Source organism: Eriocheir sinensis, chromosome 25, assembly GCF_024679095.1.
Source record: "Eriocheir sinensis breed Jianghai 21 chromosome 25, ASM2467909v1, whole genome shotgun sequence".
In the NCBI taxonomy this organism is placed as follows: Eukaryota; Metazoa; Arthropoda; class Malacostraca; order Decapoda; family Varunidae; genus Eriocheir; species Eriocheir sinensis.
Genome location: NC_066533.1, coordinates 10,025,143 through 10,044,365, shown reverse-complemented (window position 1 = coordinate 10,044,365; position 19,223 = coordinate 10,025,143). Strand labels below are relative to the sequence as shown.

At 42.4% G+C, this 19,223-nt stretch overlaps 1 protein-coding gene across 1 annotated transcript; it reads left to right on the top strand.

Moving 5' to 3' along the window:
• LOC127003324 (TWiK family of potassium channels protein 7-like) lies at positions 1-2,514 on the top strand. Its single transcript, XM_050869827.1, has one exon. The coding sequence runs from the start codon at positions 561-563 to the stop codon at positions 1,701-1,703; it is 1,143 nt and encodes a 380-aa protein (XP_050725784.1). The 5' UTR covers positions 1-560; the 3' UTR covers positions 1,704-2,514.
• The last annotated feature ends 16,709 nt before the right edge of the window (positions 2,515-19,223 follow it).

Sequence of the window (19,223 nt, the reverse complement as noted above, 5' to 3'; positions counted from 1 at the left end):
GGGTTAGTCATGGGGGGTAAGGGGGGAGGGGAGAGCATGAGTTGTGCCCAATAAACAGTCGCGGGGAGGTAAGCTTCTTCAGGGCGGCCGCCAGGCGAGGCCTTAATTCGTCCCTAATCGAGGAACTTAGGTGGTTGCATTAATCTCCGTGCAGGTGTGTGTGCCCAGGGGAGGAGCCAAGAGCGAGGACCGGAGGGAAGAGAGTGGAGGGAGACAGGGGCGGCGAGGGGCGGCGAGGGCTGCTGGCGGGCGTGGAGAGGGCGGAGAGGGGGCGGGGCGGGTCTGGCGGGTGTCGCAGTGTCGCTCGTGCCCTGGTTGGAGGTACATTTACGCCCACGCTTGTCTGCCCCGCCACACCAACTCCCCCACCAGCGTGAACATGAGGCCCCAGGTACCCACGCCCCTACCGCTGGAGCCTCCCGCCGGGCACAGAGGAGCCTGTGGGTGAGGTGAGCGGGGCCGCGGTGGGCGCCACGTGAAGCAGGGCGCGGACCGGGTGTGTCGAGGCCGTGTGCCGCCCCTCTCGCTCCCCTCACGCGTCGCATACGCAGACCGTCGACATGGGCGTGGAGCGGGGACGCGCCTCCCAGCGTTCGCATGGGATGGTGTCGCAGCGCTCCTACGGGACGTCCTCCTCCTCGTCGCACGGCTCAAGGACTAGGTGTAAAAACTGCTGCCGAAAGTTCGTGTCGTTCATGTGTACGCAGGTGGGCGTGGGCGGCCTGGTGGTGTCGTACGCCATCTTGGGAGCGCTCGCCTTCGAGGCCATCGAGGGCAAGGAAGAGCTGTGGCAGACCAACCAGACGCTGCCCATCCACGACAACACGATCCGCACGCTCTGGAACGTGACGGAGCACCTCAACGTGCTCAACAAGGACCAGTGGTACGCGGACGTCAACCAGACGCTCTACGACTTCCAGAACCGGATCGCCAAGGCGGTGAAGGAGGAAGGATACGACGACAGGGAGGTGGAGGAGGTGTGGAACTTCCCCGCGTCCCTAATGTTCTGCCTCAGCGTGTTCTCCATGATCGGCTACGGCCACATGAAGCCCAAGACGGACTGGGGCAAGATCGCCACCATCATCTACGCGGTGTTCGGCATTCCCCTCTACATCGTCTACTTCATGAACATGGGCCGCGTGTTCGCCAAGTCGTTCAAGTTTCTGTACCGCCTCATGTACCGCTGCCTCAACCATGGGCGCAGCAAGGGCGGCGGCGAGATGGAGATGGACGACGAGGGGAACGAGGTCATCATCGTGCCCTCCACCGCCTGCATCTGGGTCATGATCTTCTACATGACCACCGGCACCATCATGTTCGCGGAGTGGGAGCAGTGGTCCTACCTCGACTCCTGCTACTTCTCCTTCACCTCCCTCGCCAAGATCGGCATCGGGGACTTCGTGCCAGGCTTCGGCGGCGGCGGCGGCTCCGGCAAAGCCTCGAGCAACGACAGCAAGACCAAGCTGATCATCAACTTCATGTACCTGCTGATCGGCATGGGCATCATCGCCATGTGCTACACGCTCATGAAGGAGGAGATCATGCTCAAGCTGCGCGCCCTCGAGCAGGACATCAAGGAGAAGCTCTTCATCTGCGGCCTCAAGCTGGGTCTGTACGAGGAGGAGCAGGAGTACCCGGACCCACGCCCGCCGCTCCACCACCACCGGTCCAGGTCCGTGCGTAAGTCCGTGCGTCGACGATAGTGGTGGTGGTGATGGTAGTGATGAACGATGGTTAAAATGGCGGTGGTGGTGACACGTCCTGCCATGTCGGACCTTACGTGACGCAGTTAGTGTTGACCAAACCGTGACCGTTGTGTTTCGTGACCCGTGTGTGGGCACGTGACGCACCAGCCGGAAGAGGGACCATGCAGGGCGGTGTCAGGGGGGGAGAGGGAGCGTTACCGCAGCCGCAGGCACCCTCAGGCCACGGCGGTGCCAAGTTCCTCCCCCCTGAGTGCCCCTGCCGAAAAGTGCCGTTGAGAGGTAACTTGAGTGTTGGTCTGGGCCGCCTGTGCCTCGTGTGTTGGCTCGCGCCCTGCACACGATGCCGACGCTGTGTACCAAGCAGTGTTACCTCCCGCGCTTCCTCCAGGTGCCAACTCCCGCGTGGGACGAAAATAAAGAACCGCCTGTTTACGACAACAAACAGTGATACCTCTAGATCCAAAAGTAACACCCAATGACTAAATGCAGTGAAGACGAACATTTAGAGGTCTGTATTAAAAGAAAAAGAAATAAATCCAGTGACCACCTATTTACAGAAGTGATGCCTACTTCTCTATGACTCAGTAACTAAATGACTAAAGAAAAGATACAGTGAAGAGGAACAGTTGGAGCTCTTTATTATATACCGTCTTTTGATTAGTGACACAGAAACATAAGTCGGGTCTTTTCTCAATAACCACACAAAAAAATAACTAGACAACGGAGGTACTTTTCATTTAGTCAACGATCAAGGAGAAAGTGGAATATTATTCTTGAGTTGTGGAAAAGAAGAAACACAGACAGAAAACAACAACAACAACAACACAGGAATATACAATTAGAAAGAGGGGAAGAGAGGGAACTTGTAGGTGTTATTTCTGAGAGCCTCCAACTGAACATAAATGAACCGAACTCATCAATGAACTAAAATGAACTCGGGTCTGCCTGTGACGGATGGGAGTCGCGAAGCAGGTGTGTGTGTGTGTGTGTGTGTGTGTGTGTGTGTGTGTGTGTGTGTGTGTGTAATGTTTGACTGTTGGACTCCTCACACGCAAGTTAGGGATCTGAAAGGAAACAAAACAAAACACAACACTCACCTTTGCAAACGTGAATGAAGTGCATGTGAGAGGCTATTCATACAGGTAACGATATGTCCAGGTAACAAAGCCGCATCCTTAATTAAAGCTTTGTGTCTACCTTCCTTGATGTCGTGTCTACGGAATTAACTAGTGTGACTTAGGAGACGACGCTGCATGTCAACAAAATAATGAAGCAATAAACAACTCAGAAACACCACAACGAGGTATTTTTTTTCTGTTCTCCCTCCGGTGGACATAAAGTTGAGCGTCGGCCAGATAAAGAAAACGCAAGAGGCGAAAATACTCCTGAACAAAGCATGATGGTGAGGCCAAATTATATAAAGGTGGAGGTGAAGGTCGGGCAGTGGTGGTGGTGGTGGTAAGGGAAGGGAAGGAAGAAGGGAAAGAAGTGGTAATGAAAGCAGTAGTGGTAGAATGAAACAAAAGGAAAAGAATAGAGGGAAGAGAAACTGAAGAATATGGTGGTAGAAGAGGAGGTAGTAGGGAGGAAAAGAGGAAGATAATAAAGGAGGAAGGGAAAGGGAAGGAAGAAGGGAAGGAAGTTAAAATGAAAGCAGTGTGGCAGTAGTAGAATGAAATAAAAGGGAAAGAATAGAGGGAAGAGAAACTGAAGAATATGGAGGTAGAAGAGGAGGTTGTAAGGAGGAAAAGAGGAAGATAATAGAGGAGGAAGGGAAAGGGAAGGGAGAAGGGAAAGAAATGTTAATGAAAGCAGTAGTAGGTAGTCGTAGAATGAAACAAAAGGGAAATAATTGAGGGAAGAGAAACTGAAGAATGTGATGGTAGAAGAGGAGGTAATAGCGAGGAAAAGAGGAAGATAATAGAGGAGGAAGGGAAAGGGAAGGGAGAAGGGAAAGAAATGTTAATGAAAGCAGTAGTAGGTAGTGGTAGAATGAAACAAAAGGGAAAGAATAGAGGGAAGAGAAACTGAAGAATGTGGTGGTAGAAGAGGAGGTAGTAAGGAGGAAAAAAGGAAGATAATAGAAGAAGGGAAAGGGAAGGAAGAAGGGAAAGAAATGTTAATGAAAGCAGTAGTAGGTAGTGGTAGAATGAAACAAAAGGGAAAGAATAGAGGGAAGAGAAACTGAAGAATGTGGTGGTAGAAGAGGAGGTAGTAAGGAGGAAAAAAGGAAGATAATAGAAGAAGGGAAAGGGAAGGAAGAAGGGAAAGAAATGTTAATGAAAGCAGTAGTGGTAGAATGAAACAAAAGGAAAAGAATAGAGGGAAGAGAAACTGAAGAATATGGTGGTAGAAGAGGAGGTAGTAAGGAGGAAAAAAGGAAGATAATAGAAGAAGGGAAAGGGAAGGAAGAAGGGAAAGAAATGTTAATGAAAGCAGTAGTGGTAGAATGAAACAAAAGGAAAAGAATAGAGGGAAGAGAAACTGAAGAATGTGATGGTAGAAGAGGAGGTTGTAAGGAGGAAAAAAGGAAGAAAACAGAAGAAGGGAAAGGGAAGGAAGAAGGGAAAGAAATGTTAATGAAAGCAGTGTGGCAGTGGTAGAATGAAACAAAAGGGAAATAAAAGAGGAAAGAGAACTGAAGAATGTGGCGGTAATAGAGGAGGTAGCAGGGAGGAAAAAAGGAAGAACTGGAGTATGAGAAAGAAAATAAAGGAGGAAGGGAAAGGGAAGGAAGAAGGGAAGGAAGTTGTAAGGAAAATGGTGTGTAGTTTTCTCTCCCCCTTAAAAAATACGGTAAAAAAAAATAATGGGAAGGGAAACTAAAGAAAGTGGTGAATATGAAAGAAGTAGGAAGAAAGGGAAAATAAGAAAGGGAAGAGGCAATGCAAGTGAAGTTAGTTGCATTATTATTATTTCAGAGGCGATAAAAAGTGGAGGGAAGGGAAAGTAAGGAAAGTGGAGAGAGGAATCAAATAGGAAAAGAGGAAGAAAAGGGAGCATAAGAAAGGGAAGAGGCAATGGAAGTGTAGTTAGTAGCATTATTATTATTTCAGAGGCGATAAAAAGTGGAGGGAAGGGAAAGTAAGGAAAGTGGAGAGAGGAATCAAAGAGGAAAAGAGGAAGAAAGGGAACAAGGAAAAGAACCGGAGAAGCCAGTAGTTATAATTCCTTCAAAGATGAAAAGAAATGCAGGAAAGGGAAACAAATAGGAAAAGAGGAAGAAAAGGGAACATAAGGAAGAAACGGAGTAGCTAGTAGAGTTATAATTCCTTCAGAAACGAAAAGAAATGCAGAAAAAGGAAACAAATAGGAAAAGAGGAAGAAAAGGGAACATAAAGAAACGGAGTAGCTAGTAGAGTTATAATTCCTTCAAAGACGAAAAGAAATGCAGGAAAGGGAAACAAATAGGAAAAGAGGAAGTAAAGGAAACAAGGAAAAGAACCGGAGTAGCTAGTAGAGTTATAATTCCTTCAAAGACGAAAAGAAATGCAGAAAAGGGAAACAAATAGGAAAAGAGGAAGAAAAGGGAACATAAGGAAGAAACAGAGTAGCTAGTAGAGTTATAATTCCTTCAGAAACGAAAAGAAATGGAGAAAAGGGAAACAAATAGGAAAAGAGGAAGAAAAGGGAACATAAGGAAGAAACGGAGTAGCTAGTAGAGTTATAATTCCTTCAAAGACGAAAAGAAATGCAGAAAAGGGAAACAAATAGGAAAAGAGGAAGTAAAGGGAACATAAGGAAGAAACGGAGTAGCTAGTAGAGTTATAATTCCTTCAAAGACGAAAAGAAATGCAGGAAAAGGAAACAAATAGGAAAAGAGGAAGAAAAGGAAACAAGGAAAAAAAACCGGAGTAGCCAGTAGTTATAATTCCTTCAAAGATGAAAAGAAATGCAGGAAAGGGAAACCAAAACACATGAAACAGGACACAAACAAGCAATGAAGCAAGGAGTCAAAGAGGCAGGCAGGCAGGGAGGCAAGCAAAACCTTTCCCTGCACACACAAACACACCAGCACACACACACGCACAAGGGCAAGAGGAAAGGAAAGGAAAGAGACCACGTTCGTAAGATGCCAAACCCAGCTGCTCCATGACTCTTCAAAACATACAGACGGGCGGGAGGGAACACACACACACACACACACACACACACATACACACCTTCGGGAATGCATGGGAGGCCACCTGGCGGATCTGAAGATAACTAAGAGCACTGTAAACATAAACAAAGGGACTGCTTGACTTCCATACTCCCCTTTCGCGATAAGAACATAAACAAACATACAGACTTCGATTGTATATAGAGTCAGTCAAGAATACGGTGGTCTTAGCATAGAGGGACTTAATCGGTTTGAGAGAGAGAGAGAGAGAGAGAGAGAGAGAGAGAGATGACGCAGCATGTATTTAAAGGGATGTCAATTAAGTATACTTCAGTCTTCGCTTGATGCGCTTTTTGTCTCTCTCATGAGTGACTTAAGCGCTTGAATTATTCCTTGTCATCGTCTCCTCTCTCTCTCTCTCTCTCTCTCTCTCTCTCTCTGTATATTTAAAGTTATCGAGGCAGGGAGATGAATTAGACGAGAGGGGAGAGGAAAATGTGTTGTGTTTACTCTCTCTCTCTCTCTCTCTCTCTCTCTCTCTCTCTCTCTCTCTCTTCCATTATCTCCTGACTCATTCAATTTATGGAGAGAGAGAGAGAGAGAGAGAGAGAGAGAGAGAGAGAGAGAGAGAGAGAGAGAGAGAGAGAGAGAGAGAGAGAGAGAGAGAGAGAGAGAGAGAGAGAGAGAGAGAGAGAGAGATGGTCCCATGATCGATTTGCAAAGTAGGTATCTCTGGAATTTACACACACACACACACACACACACACACACACACACACACACACACACACACACACACACACACACACACACACACACACACACACACACACACACACACACACACACACACACACACACACACACACACACACACACACACACACACACACACACACACACACACACACACACACACACACACACACACACACACACACACACACACACACACACACACACGGCCCTGGCAGGTGACCTCATTATGACAGGTGTTGCGGTAGCCCTGAATACCTACTGAATTTAAAATGTCATTATATTTACGCAACGTTATTTAACATATGAAAAATTAGAATGAGTCAATATATATACGATTTTTTAACATTAATTTCTTCCTTTCCTCTGGTTCCTGTCACATTAAGTTTCAACATATCATAGATGCTTATTTGGTCAACGGATACTACGGTAATGGACTTGTAGCGTAGAAAGGGAGAGTGATATTTGGAAATCATTAATAAACATGAGTATTTATCCATCCAATTATTTGTGTTTTGTGACTGGAATATTTCTTACCAAACATAAAGTGAAATATATTATGAAGCAACGCAACAGAAGTAAAATAAGAAAACCGACTTATCACTAAAATATTCTGCTTTTAGTGCTTTTACGAACTATTTTTTTTTTCGAACTAAAACAACGATTAAAATATGCTTTCTAACCGAACATAAATTGCGAGATCTTATAACAGTAAGGCAGGCAGGAACATAAATACACATATAGCATAAGAAGCTCACTTATCCCTAATGTCCCCAATTATTTGTGTACCTACAAATATAACTAGTGATTAAAACAAAGTTCTTATCTAACAAAACAGTGAAAGACCCCAAATTGGTGAAGTCAGGAACATAAGAAAACAAATAGGATAAAAAACCCGGCTATCATTAATATATACCCAGCTATTTATATACTTATGAGCAAAACTAATGATTAAAATAAACTTCTTCCCTAACGACAGTGAAAGAAAACGAGCCGGCAAAGACAGGAACATAAGAAAACAGATAGCATAGGAAAAATCAGCTAACCATTAATGTACCCTGCTATTTATATACTTACGGATAAAACTCATGACTAAAATAAACTTCTTACCTAACATACAGTGAAAGAAAACGAGTTGGCGCAGACAGGAACATAGGAAAATAAAAAGCATAAGAACACCCGCCTATCATTAATGTACCCAACTATTTATATACTTACGAACAAAACTAATGATTAAAATAAAGTTCTTACCTAACAAAACAGTGAAAGAAAACGGGTTGGCGAAGACAGGAACATAAGAAAATAAAGAGCATAAGAAAACGCGCATATCATTAATGTACCCAACTATTTATACACTTACGAACAAACCTAATAATTAAAATAAAGTTTTTACCTAACAAAACAGTGAAAGAAAACGGATTGGCGAAGACAGGAACATAAGAAAATAAAAAGCATAAGAACACACGCTCATCATTAATGTACCCAACTATTTACTTACTTGCGAACAAAACTAATGATTAAAATAAAGTTCTCTCTCTCTCTCTCTCTCTCTCTCTCTCTCTCTCTCTCTCTCTCTCTCTCTCTCTCTCTCTCTCGACTAATGGGTAGTATATTTAGCCAGATCATCAATATTTTTTTCCTGATAAAGCAAGGGAATGAATTATGGTTTTGGAGACTTCCCATATTATTATTATTATTATTATTATTATTATTATTATTATTATTATTATTATTATTATTATTATTATTATTGTCATTTTCATCATCGTTTTAACTTAAGAAGTCAGCAATTTTCGCCTCGTATATTTCTTCTCTCCACAATTAGGGCATTTCCACGGGACTCTCTTGCTCTTGTTATGATCTATCTACTTTATGCTTTTTATTTTGCATGTCTTTTGGTTTATTCAGGTATCAGGACACTTCTCCTCCCGAAATTGACTCCTCTTTCGGCCACCTCTTTGGATTCTTTTTAGGAGCAGCGAGTAGCGGCCTTTTTTTTTAATTATTGTTTCCTTTTTTTGTGCCCTTGAGCTGTCTCCTTTGTTGTAAGAAAAAAAAATTAGGCTCCTGTCGCATTGAATATTTGACGGTGTGCTACAAGATTATTTGGTTGTTTATGATAAGGATCGATAGCACCAGAAAACAGGAGATACATAATTATTTGCATTTTCATATTTTTTCGATAAGTTGTTGATTGTTGTGATCCTTTGCCACTTCATTCATTCTGTTTAGAGCTTTCATTGTGCTATTTTCCTCCATGTGACAACCCAGTGCAGCAAAGTGTGTGTGTGTGTGTGTGTGTGTGTGTGTGTGTGTGTGTGTGTGTGTGTGTGTGTGTGTGTGTGTGTGTGTGTGTGTGTGTGTGTGTGTGTTCACGTGCGCCAAAACCCGTGTACCCACTCACATGGGGAATATTATCACTTTTCAATAATAATAATAATAATAATAATAATAATAATAATAATAATAATAATAATAATAATAATAATAATAATAATAATAACGGTGAGGATAATAGCAACAATAAAAATACAAAATACTTCACAAAATTAGAGGAACTTATTTCTTTATTCTTATCTATGCATTTTATAACGGGGCAAAAAAAAAACTCTACGGATAACCGAATCCACGTTTACATTATTAGACTTTTTGCTTAATCCTCGATAATTTGTCCCAGAAACCAAAAACTTCACCCTAACTACTTTACCCATACACTTCCTCCTCCTCTTACATCATCATCATCTTCTTCTTCCTCCTATTCCTCATCATCATCATAATTTCTTTTTCTTCCCCTTTTTTTCCTCTCATACGTCATCCTCCTCCTCAACTTTTATTTCTCTTCGTCTTTCTTCTTTTTTTCTTCTATTTTTATTTTACTTGTTCCTTTCCCTTTTCTTCTTCTCTTACTTCCTACTCCTCCTCCTTTTACTTCTTCTTTTACATCCTCTTCATCCTCCTTTTTACACTTCCTATCCTTGGTTACAACGTCCTGAAACTCACTCAACCAAGCGTATCGGCGACCGTCACAGCGCTCAAGGGACGTAAAGAACAAGATGGAGGAGGTGAGGTGGCCGGAAGAAGCGAGTCAGCGGGAGAGAGAGGACGGGAGTGTGGGAGGCGGGCGGCAGAGAGGGCGTCAGCTGCTTCCAAGGGCCGCGGGTGGAGGGTGCTCGTCGCCTCGGCCGCTGCTGTCACCGCGCCAAATCATAGCTAAGTCCTTTTGCCTCCTCGGGGACAGCTGGGCCTCACGATATATGGGTCGCGGAAATGCTCAGCCGTGGTGGAGACTCGTAAATAGAGGGAGGGACGCACTTACCGTGAAAGACAAACGAGTGTTCTGTGGTGATTATGGTGGTGGTGAAGATGGAAGAGGAGGAGGGGAAGAAGGTGGAGGAAGAAGAAGAAGAAGAAGAAGAAGAAGAAGAAGAAGAAGAAGAAGAAGAAGAAGAAGAAGAAGAAGAAGAAGATAAGGAAGATAAAGAAGAAGAACAAGGAAAGAACAACAACAACAACAACAACAACAACAACAACAACACGAAAAAGATGATGATGATGATGATGATGATGATGTCTATACTACTAGCCTTTCCGAGCTCAGCAAATCATCACAACCTCAGCTTATTCTTAACTCCATCACTAGCTACAACAAGGCATATAATTCTGTGCATTCGAGAAATTTGAATAAAAAAAAACCCACCTGACAGCTTGACTAGTAAATTGTCACCTCCGTCACGGCTCATAAAACCGATCATTTCTTTTATTTGTGTAAAACTTGGCCACAACCTCGATTTATTTCTCTCTCCCTCACCGTTGCCTTTTGCATTGTATATCATTATGTAATCGAGGAGGATAAAGAAAGAGAAGGAAGACGAGGAGGAGGAGGAGGATGTAAAAGAGGAAGAAAAAGAAGAAAGGGGGAGGAACTAAAAGGAAAAGGATATGAAGTAGACGTATTAAATCAAGGAAGAAGAAAAGGAAAAGGAGGAGGAAGTAAAGAAAAAATATATATACGCACTTTCTGAACTTATATTTTCACCAACACCATCACCATCAATCTTATCTAAAAAAATGTAAGTTACGCGGGTTAATGTATTTTTTATGTCCTGGTTTCTTTCCCCTAACCTCCTCAGGCAGGCAGGTAGATTTTTATTTTATTTTTCTGTGTATCTTTTATTTTTAAGCCGAGGTAGAAAAACAAGCGCGTTGGACGTTTTCTTTTCCTCTTTCCTCTTACTTCCTTCTGCTTAAGTTAAGGTTTATATTGCACGCTGTGTCGGATAAATTAACGAAGGAAGAGGAGGAGGAGGAGGAAGAGGAGGAGGAAGGGGAGGAGGAGGAGAAAGTGGAGAAGGAGGAGGAGGAGGAGGAGGAGGTGGAGGAGGAGGATAAGAATAAGATTAAGAAGAAAGAAAGAAAGAAAGAAAGAAAGAAAGAAAGAAAGAAAAAAGAAAGCAAGGTGGAAGGAGGAAAAGGAGGATAAGAAAAATTAATTAGACTAAGAGTAAGAAGAAAGAAAGAAAGAAAGAGAGAAAAAAAGAAAGAAAGAGAAAAAAGGAAGGATAAAGATATAAAAGAAAGAGAGGGAGAAGGAGAAGGAGGAGGAGAAGAAAAATGAATTAGAATAAGAATAAAAAGAAAGAAAGAAAGAAAAGAAAAAAGAAAGAATGAAAGAAAGAATGAAAAAAAGAAAGGGAGAAGGAGGAGGAGAAAAAGAAAAAAATAATTAGAATAAGAAGGAAAAAAGAAGGAAAGAACGAAAAAGAGAAAGAAAAAGAATAAAAAGGGAAAAGGAGGAAGAGGAGGATGAGTAAGAGAAAATAAAATAGAATAAGAATATGAATAAATAAATAAAAAAGAAAGAAAAGGTACCAGTAAAAAAAATAAAATAAAAAAGATGAACGCTATGAACTGGTGCCAAGTACTCACGTCTCTTACTACTCTCATGACTCACCTAAAAGAAACAAACAAACGAAAAAAGACTTAGAGAAAAAAAACCCACCAAATTTATGTTCTCCACGAAGGAAATAAGAACCATCGCCTCCGCCGCATCAGGCAGCTTATTTATCTAGTTCTTGCTTTCGTGATTTCTTAGTAAACACGGGCGGGTCTTTGAGAGGCTGAGGAAAAATGGGAACTCACGTGGATTCAGTGCCAAGGAAGCCATTTACTACTCACGAAACTCAGTATTAAGAAGTAGAGGAAAGAGGAAAGGAGAGAAGGAGTAGAAGGAACAGAGAACAGAAAAGAATGGAAGGAGAGAGGGAGAGAAGGAGAGGAATAAAAGAGGAAGAAGGGTAGAGGTAGTATTAGAAGTAGGAGAGAAAAGGAAGAAGGGAAGAAGAGAAATGAGGAGAGGAAGGAAGGAGGTAAGGCAAGGATAGAAAGGACAAAGGAGAGAAGAAAAGGGACACGGGGAGGGAGGGAGGGAGGGAGGGAGGTAGTTATGGAGCGGTGGAGAGAAGGAGAGAAAAGATGGAGGGAAGGATTCTTAACAACCGATTGCGCCGTGGTTACCATAGGATGCCTGGAGGAGGAGGAGGAGGAGGAGGAGGAAAGCGAAGAGAGAAACAAAACAAAAAAAGTTGATAACGATGATAATGATGAAGCAAAAGAAGAAAAGGAGAAACAGGTAGAATGAAAACAAAAGCAAGAACAAGAATAACAAGAAGAAAAATGTAGAGAAACAAGAGAAAGAAGAGAGCAAGAGAGGAACAGGGAGAAGAATAAGGTAATAAGGAGGAAGAAAAGACTAAAAGCAAAAGAAAGGGAACAAGACAACATTGATTACACTATTGACAGACAAGTAAAAAAAAAAAAATATCCAGAAACAGAAGAAAGAGAGAGAGAGAGAGAGAGAGAGAGAGAGAGAGAGAGAGAGAGAGAGAGAGAGAGAGAGAGAGAGAGAGAGAGAGAGAGAGAGAGAGAGAGAGAGAGAGAGAGAGATCACGAGGGTAATAATTATAATCTACGCTTCTTGCTCTTCACACATGAATGCTTCCCTCCTCTTCTCCGCCCCCTCCCTACCAGCACTCTCCTGTATCCATAAACATTTTCCCTCACCCCCCTTCCTCCTCTCCATCAGCACTCCTCTTGCCTGCCTCCTCCCCCTCCCAATCTGTACCTCCCTCCCCGTACCCGCCACACCTGTTATATATCCCCGCTCGCCAAACGCCCCGCTGAGGACCTAACAACGCCGCCAAATGTTAACAGTCAACTGCCATAGGGCTCGTCAGCGATGAAAGGGTCTTTGACACATTTATGAACTACTCGTTGAACTGTGCCGAACGAAAACTTATCCCTCAGGGCTCGTTCGTACCTAGCATGCATCTCGCTGAAAGTTATACAGTATACGAGGGCTAACAATGAGTGTACAAAGCACTCTCATATTTAACCGGTCCGCTGCTATTGGCATGGATTTGGCTTTCACTCGTAGCCTGGTAACATGTACTCCCTGTTCTTTCTCTGCCTCTGTGGTGGATAGTGGAGTGTTTCCCATGTGGTATTGGTATGCTGGATACCCCTCCCAAGGTGCAGGACTTTACATTTTTCTTCATTGAATTGTAGCAGCCACTTATTGTTCTATTCCTGTAGCTTGGTGATGTATTCTGGTAGGAAATCCGCAGTCAAGGGGTTAAAACAGCGCTACAAAATATAGAGTGAACGAAACAGTCTATATATATAGCTGCTCTGAAGCAAATAATATAAGAGGAGGGCGTTCATGCCACCATTTCACTGCTTAGGTAGCTATATATGCGTAGCTATATATGCGGGGAGACTCACTTTGGCCTCGCTCTCTGAGAACCCCCAGACAATTTGAATCTCGGAACCTAACAATTTATAGTGGCCTCATATACAACAAAGAAGGAGAGCAAGCCTGGTATAAATATTTACTTGATACATCTTTACATACATCTTTACATCCCTCTTGAACCTCCCCTGTGGTCTTCCTCTTCAACGAGGAAGAAAAATAAGTAAACAAATACCAGAGAGATTCCATTTGGGGTGCCGAGAAAGAGGAATATATATAAAAAAAAGAGGGCGTACATGATCCGTGGACTTCGACATTAAACTCCCCCGAGCCCTTGACTTTTGTGGAGAAAATGGTTGGTATTATAAGACAATTTCGCTTCTCACATCAACTATTTATAAAGGTCAAAGAGGGGGTCAGTCGGGTTCTAATGAGTGTTGAGGTTCGCGGTACAGAGGAGGAATCAAACTACCATCAGGGTCATAAAACTACTGCTGGAAATGCCCACAACTCCTTCGAAAGCCTCTTACCATCACTCTCCTGTATCCATAAACATTTTCCCTCACCCCCCTCCCTCCTCTCCATCAGCACTCCTCTTGGGCGGCGAAATGTCTTATAATATGACCCTAATTAGTTTGGTATTATAAGACACTTTAGCTTCTCACATCAACAATATCTAAAGGTCAAAGAGAGAGCCAGTCGGGTTCTAATGAGTGTTTAGGTTCGCGGTACAGAGGAGGAATCAAACTACCACCAGGGTCATAAAAGTACTTCTGGAAATGCCCCAAACTCTTACGAAAGCCGTGTCAAATATGTGAACTTTGGCGACGACATGTTTAGTAATATGGCCCATAATTATGTATTACCAAAATCGGTAAAGGGGATGCAAAGACTTGGGTCCATATCCTCAGACGCTTTCGGCTCTCACAACATGTAATTCCATAGTCCACATAGGCTAGTCGGGTTGTCATGCGTGTTTTCCACATTCATGGTAGTACAGAACAGCGTGCCAGCTCACCACCCTGTCCACCCCACTGCATTATCCGTATTTTTTTACCCTTCTGACGGATAACTACCACAAAAGGACATCAAGAACTAACTATTTTAACGAGAACTATTAATTAATCTAGTTATTGAGGTGCAGGAGACATTTTTTGGGTTAGAAATAGGTAAATTTAAAAGGCTAGGGGCGGAAATCTGGCAGCACTGGTAGAGAAGCCTTATATAACTATCACCTGGCTCATAAAACTACCCATGGAAATACTAACACAACCTCTACGAAAGCCTTAACAAATGTGGGTGTGTATGGCCCGAAATGATTGATAATATTGCTATGAAGTTTATTACACAGTTGGCCAGCCTCAGTATACTCACAGGCCTCCCCTCTTCGCTGTACATGACGCAATACGTGATTTACGGCACCGCTGATGGGAGGGGAAGGGCGCAACGAAACACGACCACCCAGCACTTAGCTCCTAATGAGGCTGATTCACCGCGAAGACGTCAGCGATAGAACGTAACAGTATGAGGCGCGATATATCAGTAGCCGAGGGTTGGACTGTCAGCCGAAGGAGAAATAAAAGAAAAAACACGAATATAGAAGAGTAGAAACCAGGAGAAAGCAAAGATAAGACAGTAATAAAAGTTAAGAAAGAAGAGAATCACGAATATATGTGTCAAAAAGCAGGAAATGAAAAAAATACGAATATAGAAGAGTAGAAACCAGGAAAAAGCAAAGATAAGATAGTAACAAAGGCAAGAAAGAAGAAAATCACGAATATAGAAGTGCAAAAAATCAAGAAAAAGGCAAAAAACAATAAAAAGTTAAAGAGAAAGAAAATCACGAATATAGAAGAATACAAAAACAGGAAAGAGCAAAGAAAAGAATCGCATGCCCTGTTTTCTTATTATCTTATCATCGTTCTTGCTTCCACTGTTATAATTTGAGTTACTTTTTTTTCAGTGCAGGAAGCAGCTCAAAGGCAAAGAAAAGTGGAGGGGATACAGAAAAATGTTCGCTATGTCTGCATTGTTTTGTTTACTTATTTGTTTACTTATTTTAATCTCATCTCGTTACTCTTTTCCATCTACAACTTTTCTGGGATCCGTAAGCTATTTTGTACTTCTCTATCATAATCCTTCTTTGATGAAGTAAAACAGAAACAAAGAAATCCCTCTATTATACAATTTACAGATATTTCACATACTTTACATCAGATGACAGACACTACCTTCGCGATCCATTCGAAGAGAGAATAAAAAACAACACCACTTTAGGAGAAAAAGTACTATATTTACTGTTTTAAGGAGAATCGCTGACTGGGCTATGGAGGTCGTGATCCAACGGCGCCAGATTGCCGTACTCAGCCGCTTATGTTTCCCGACTTCCTACCCAAAAACTGTCTTCAGGGCTCCAATAACGAAACTCATTTATATTTATAGTTAGGCCCTGATGTTTCTTGGCAATAGTTAGGCGTCAGAAACCGGTAAATACTATGCTCTGAGTACGATAATCTGAAGATCTAGGCTCCTCAAGGTCCATAAGAGTGTTTCCGTGGTCCTGGCGGCGGATGGATTTATGACAGTAGTCGTAAACCCTCGGGATGTTGCCAACGGTGCCAACACAACACAAGGGCAACACAACACTCTCTTACCCTCCCTCTCTCTTGTTCCCTTGTCTAGCCTTCACCCTCTCTTTTACACGTATTATGAGAAAGAGAGAGAGAGAGAGAGAGAGAGAGAGAGAGAGAGAGAGAGAGAGAGAGAGAGAGAGAGAGAGAGAGAGAGAGAGAGAGAGAGAGAGAGAGTAGGCTACTATGCTATGTGTGAAAACCGTGAGTCACTGAAGGGAAGATGGGAAGTTGGAGCCCCCCAGAGAGAGAGAGAGAGAGAGAGAGAGGTAGTAGTAGAAGTAGCAGCAGGGTCTACTCAATATAAACATAGAGGAGAGGGAAGCGGAGGGAGCACCCAAATCCCTCCCTCCACACAAGACTCGCATTTTTTTCACGTTTTCCTCACCAATATTATACACGCAAGGTAAAGCAGCAGCGTCTACCTTGAAACTTAGCACCGTGTTATTAATTTTCAAACAAACTCCTTTTTTTTTTTTTTACATTAAAGGAAACATCTCACGGGCAAAAATAAATGGAAATAAAAAAATCTCGTTAATCACTGCTCCTATGAATATAATTAGTTGAATACAGATTAAAAACAAGATGAATCGTTATACCAAATCTAGCCTAGTTTGATAATAAAGTAACGTTATAATACTTTTCTCTCACCCTGAAGAAACCTGGTAATGAAAAGTTGTGAAAAAGTAATGAAAGTTGAAAGAGGAATGAAACGCATAAGCTAATATATGATAGACCGGTAAAGAGAACACGTATATTTAATCTCTCTCTCTCTCTCTCTCTCTGTGTGTGTGTGTGTGTGTGTGTGTGTGTGTGTGTGTGTGAGAGAGAGAGAGAGAGAGAGAGAGAGAGAGCGGAAAATAATTAGCAAGGCGGGTAATCGTTGACATGAATGGATTATGACCACTCTCTCTCTCTCTCTCTCTCTCTCTCCACGCAGCCTGGCACCCATACGGTGTCTTAAATATTGCGACTCTCCCCCAAACTAAAAATATCTCGCGTGTCTTCGTTTTTTGTGCCGCCAGACGTAAACATAAGGCGTGTCTCAGCGACTCTTGTTTTACTTCTTTTAACGGCCGTACGTGAAGGATTTTAGCTTTTATCTCTTGTGACTAATGGAATGTAGCCTAATCAGAACGTAACTAGCAATAGGCCACTCATCTCTACTTTCTTTTTGTATCCTTAGTAACTATTGGAATGTAGCCTAATCAGAACGTAACTAGCAATAGGCCACTCATCTCTACTTTCTTTGTATCCCTAGTAACTATTGGAATGTAGCCTAATCAGAACGTAACTAGCAATAGGCCACTCATCTCTACTTTCTTTGTAGGAGCAGTACGTGATTAGCGGAATTTTTATTTATTTATTTATTCATCTTTGCCCTTGAGCTACTTCCTTTAGCCTACTGTAAAAAAAAAAGTTCTCTCTCTCTCTCTCTCTCTCTCTCTCTCTCTCTCTCTCTCTCTAAATTCAAAACATGACTAAATCTACTGAGTGTGACATACCGCCATACCGTTTAAATGATCAACAAATTCAAAATATACCATCAAAAATACCAATGGACTCCCCTCTAACAAACTGAATGAAATGTGGGAAGGAATGTATGAGGTGGACTAGATAGGTATAATGGCTTGCTTGAGTGAATGGCTAAAACAACGCCAACAAGTGAACACGAGATCGAAGCAGTTGTAGGTAGTTTCCCAGAGACGTACGTGGCGGGAGTCTGGGCTACAAACCTTTCTGGGGTGAGAGTGTTGCCTCTGGTGATGTTACTTCCTTTTCCACTCAAGGCTGTCTTTCTGAATTGTATGTATGCTATTTATTTTTATTTTTATTGTAGTCACTGTCTGGTGATGGATGTGGAGTCGCGGGGTTGTGGAGGCTTCATGTTCTTGTTCTTCTTCTTTCGACCAATATCGCTCAGTACCCGGTCCTCCTTTTTTTATCCTCTCGTCTGCTTAATCACTAACTTTGCTTTTCACTTGAGTTACTTTACTAATCTTCTCTCACTATAATGTAAGTAGCCTATTATAGGTGGTTTGAGTCCCTTTCCGCGGGGCAATAAGCCAATAACTGCGTCGAGCGAGACCGATGAGGAAGCGACTCTAGAATGGAGACAAATGAAACTTTTTATTTACGGGTCGTGTTGCCAAGTAGTCTCACGGTTTTTCCACTCAGACGAGGGCATTGTGGGTGGGTATTTTAAATGCTTTCTTAATTTCGTATTCATTAGTTTTACGCATTTATTATAGGCGTACTGTTTCTGAAAGATGATATTCCCCGCGGGGTAACTGAGGCGGATTATGGAGCAAGGTGGCCGTTGATGGCTGACTACGACGTGGAAACAACTTTTTGGTAACACGACCCAAGCACCTACCTACCTAGCTTCTCCTTCTTACGTCTTTTCTAGCTCTGTGCTGTAATATAGATAACTTATTTCCCTCCATAAAAGTTTTCCTAAGATTCACAGTTGTGTGTTGAAATAGTAAAGCAGCAGCGAGACAATGAAACGAAGCCCTGGAGCCTGAAGTTTTAAAGTAGGCTATAACTTCCCAGCTTTCCGTTCTCACGTCTTGTCCCGCTCTTTACTTTATAGATCACTTATTTCCTTCCATAAGAAAAGCTTGCCTAAGATTCACGTTTGCGTCGGTATAAAGAAGCAGCGAGACAATGAACGAAGCCCAGAAATTCCTCACGTCTTCTTAACTCTCTCCTCACATGCAAATATTTCTACTCAAGATTATTTCCACCATAAAACTTTCCCGAAGATTTACAGCTGTGTTAATGGCGTAGTAAATATAAAATGAGACAACGAGACAATTTAAGATATAGGAGTTCCCCTTGCTTGTGTTTGAAGCTGTCGTTTGTCAATAATTTAATTAAAGGTGACAACAACAACTAGAACAGCAGAATGATTTGAGTGCTTGAGGTTATTGTATGTTAATAATTCAAGATAGCAAGAGCAACAGTAGGCTAACAGGATTTGAATATTTGAGGATGCCGTTTGTCAATAATTCAAGGTGGCAACAACAACAACAACAGCATTATTTGAGTGCTTGAGGTTATTATATGTTAGTAATTCATGATGGCAAAAGCAACAGTAACAGGATTTGAATATTTGAGGATGCCGTTGTCAGTAATTCAAGGTGGCAACAACAAAAGCACCATTATTTGAGTGACTGAGGTTGTTGTTCAATAATTTAAGGTGGCAACGTCAACAACGGCACAATGTGAGTGTTTGAAGCTCTCGGTTGTTAATAATTCAAAACGGAAGCTACAAC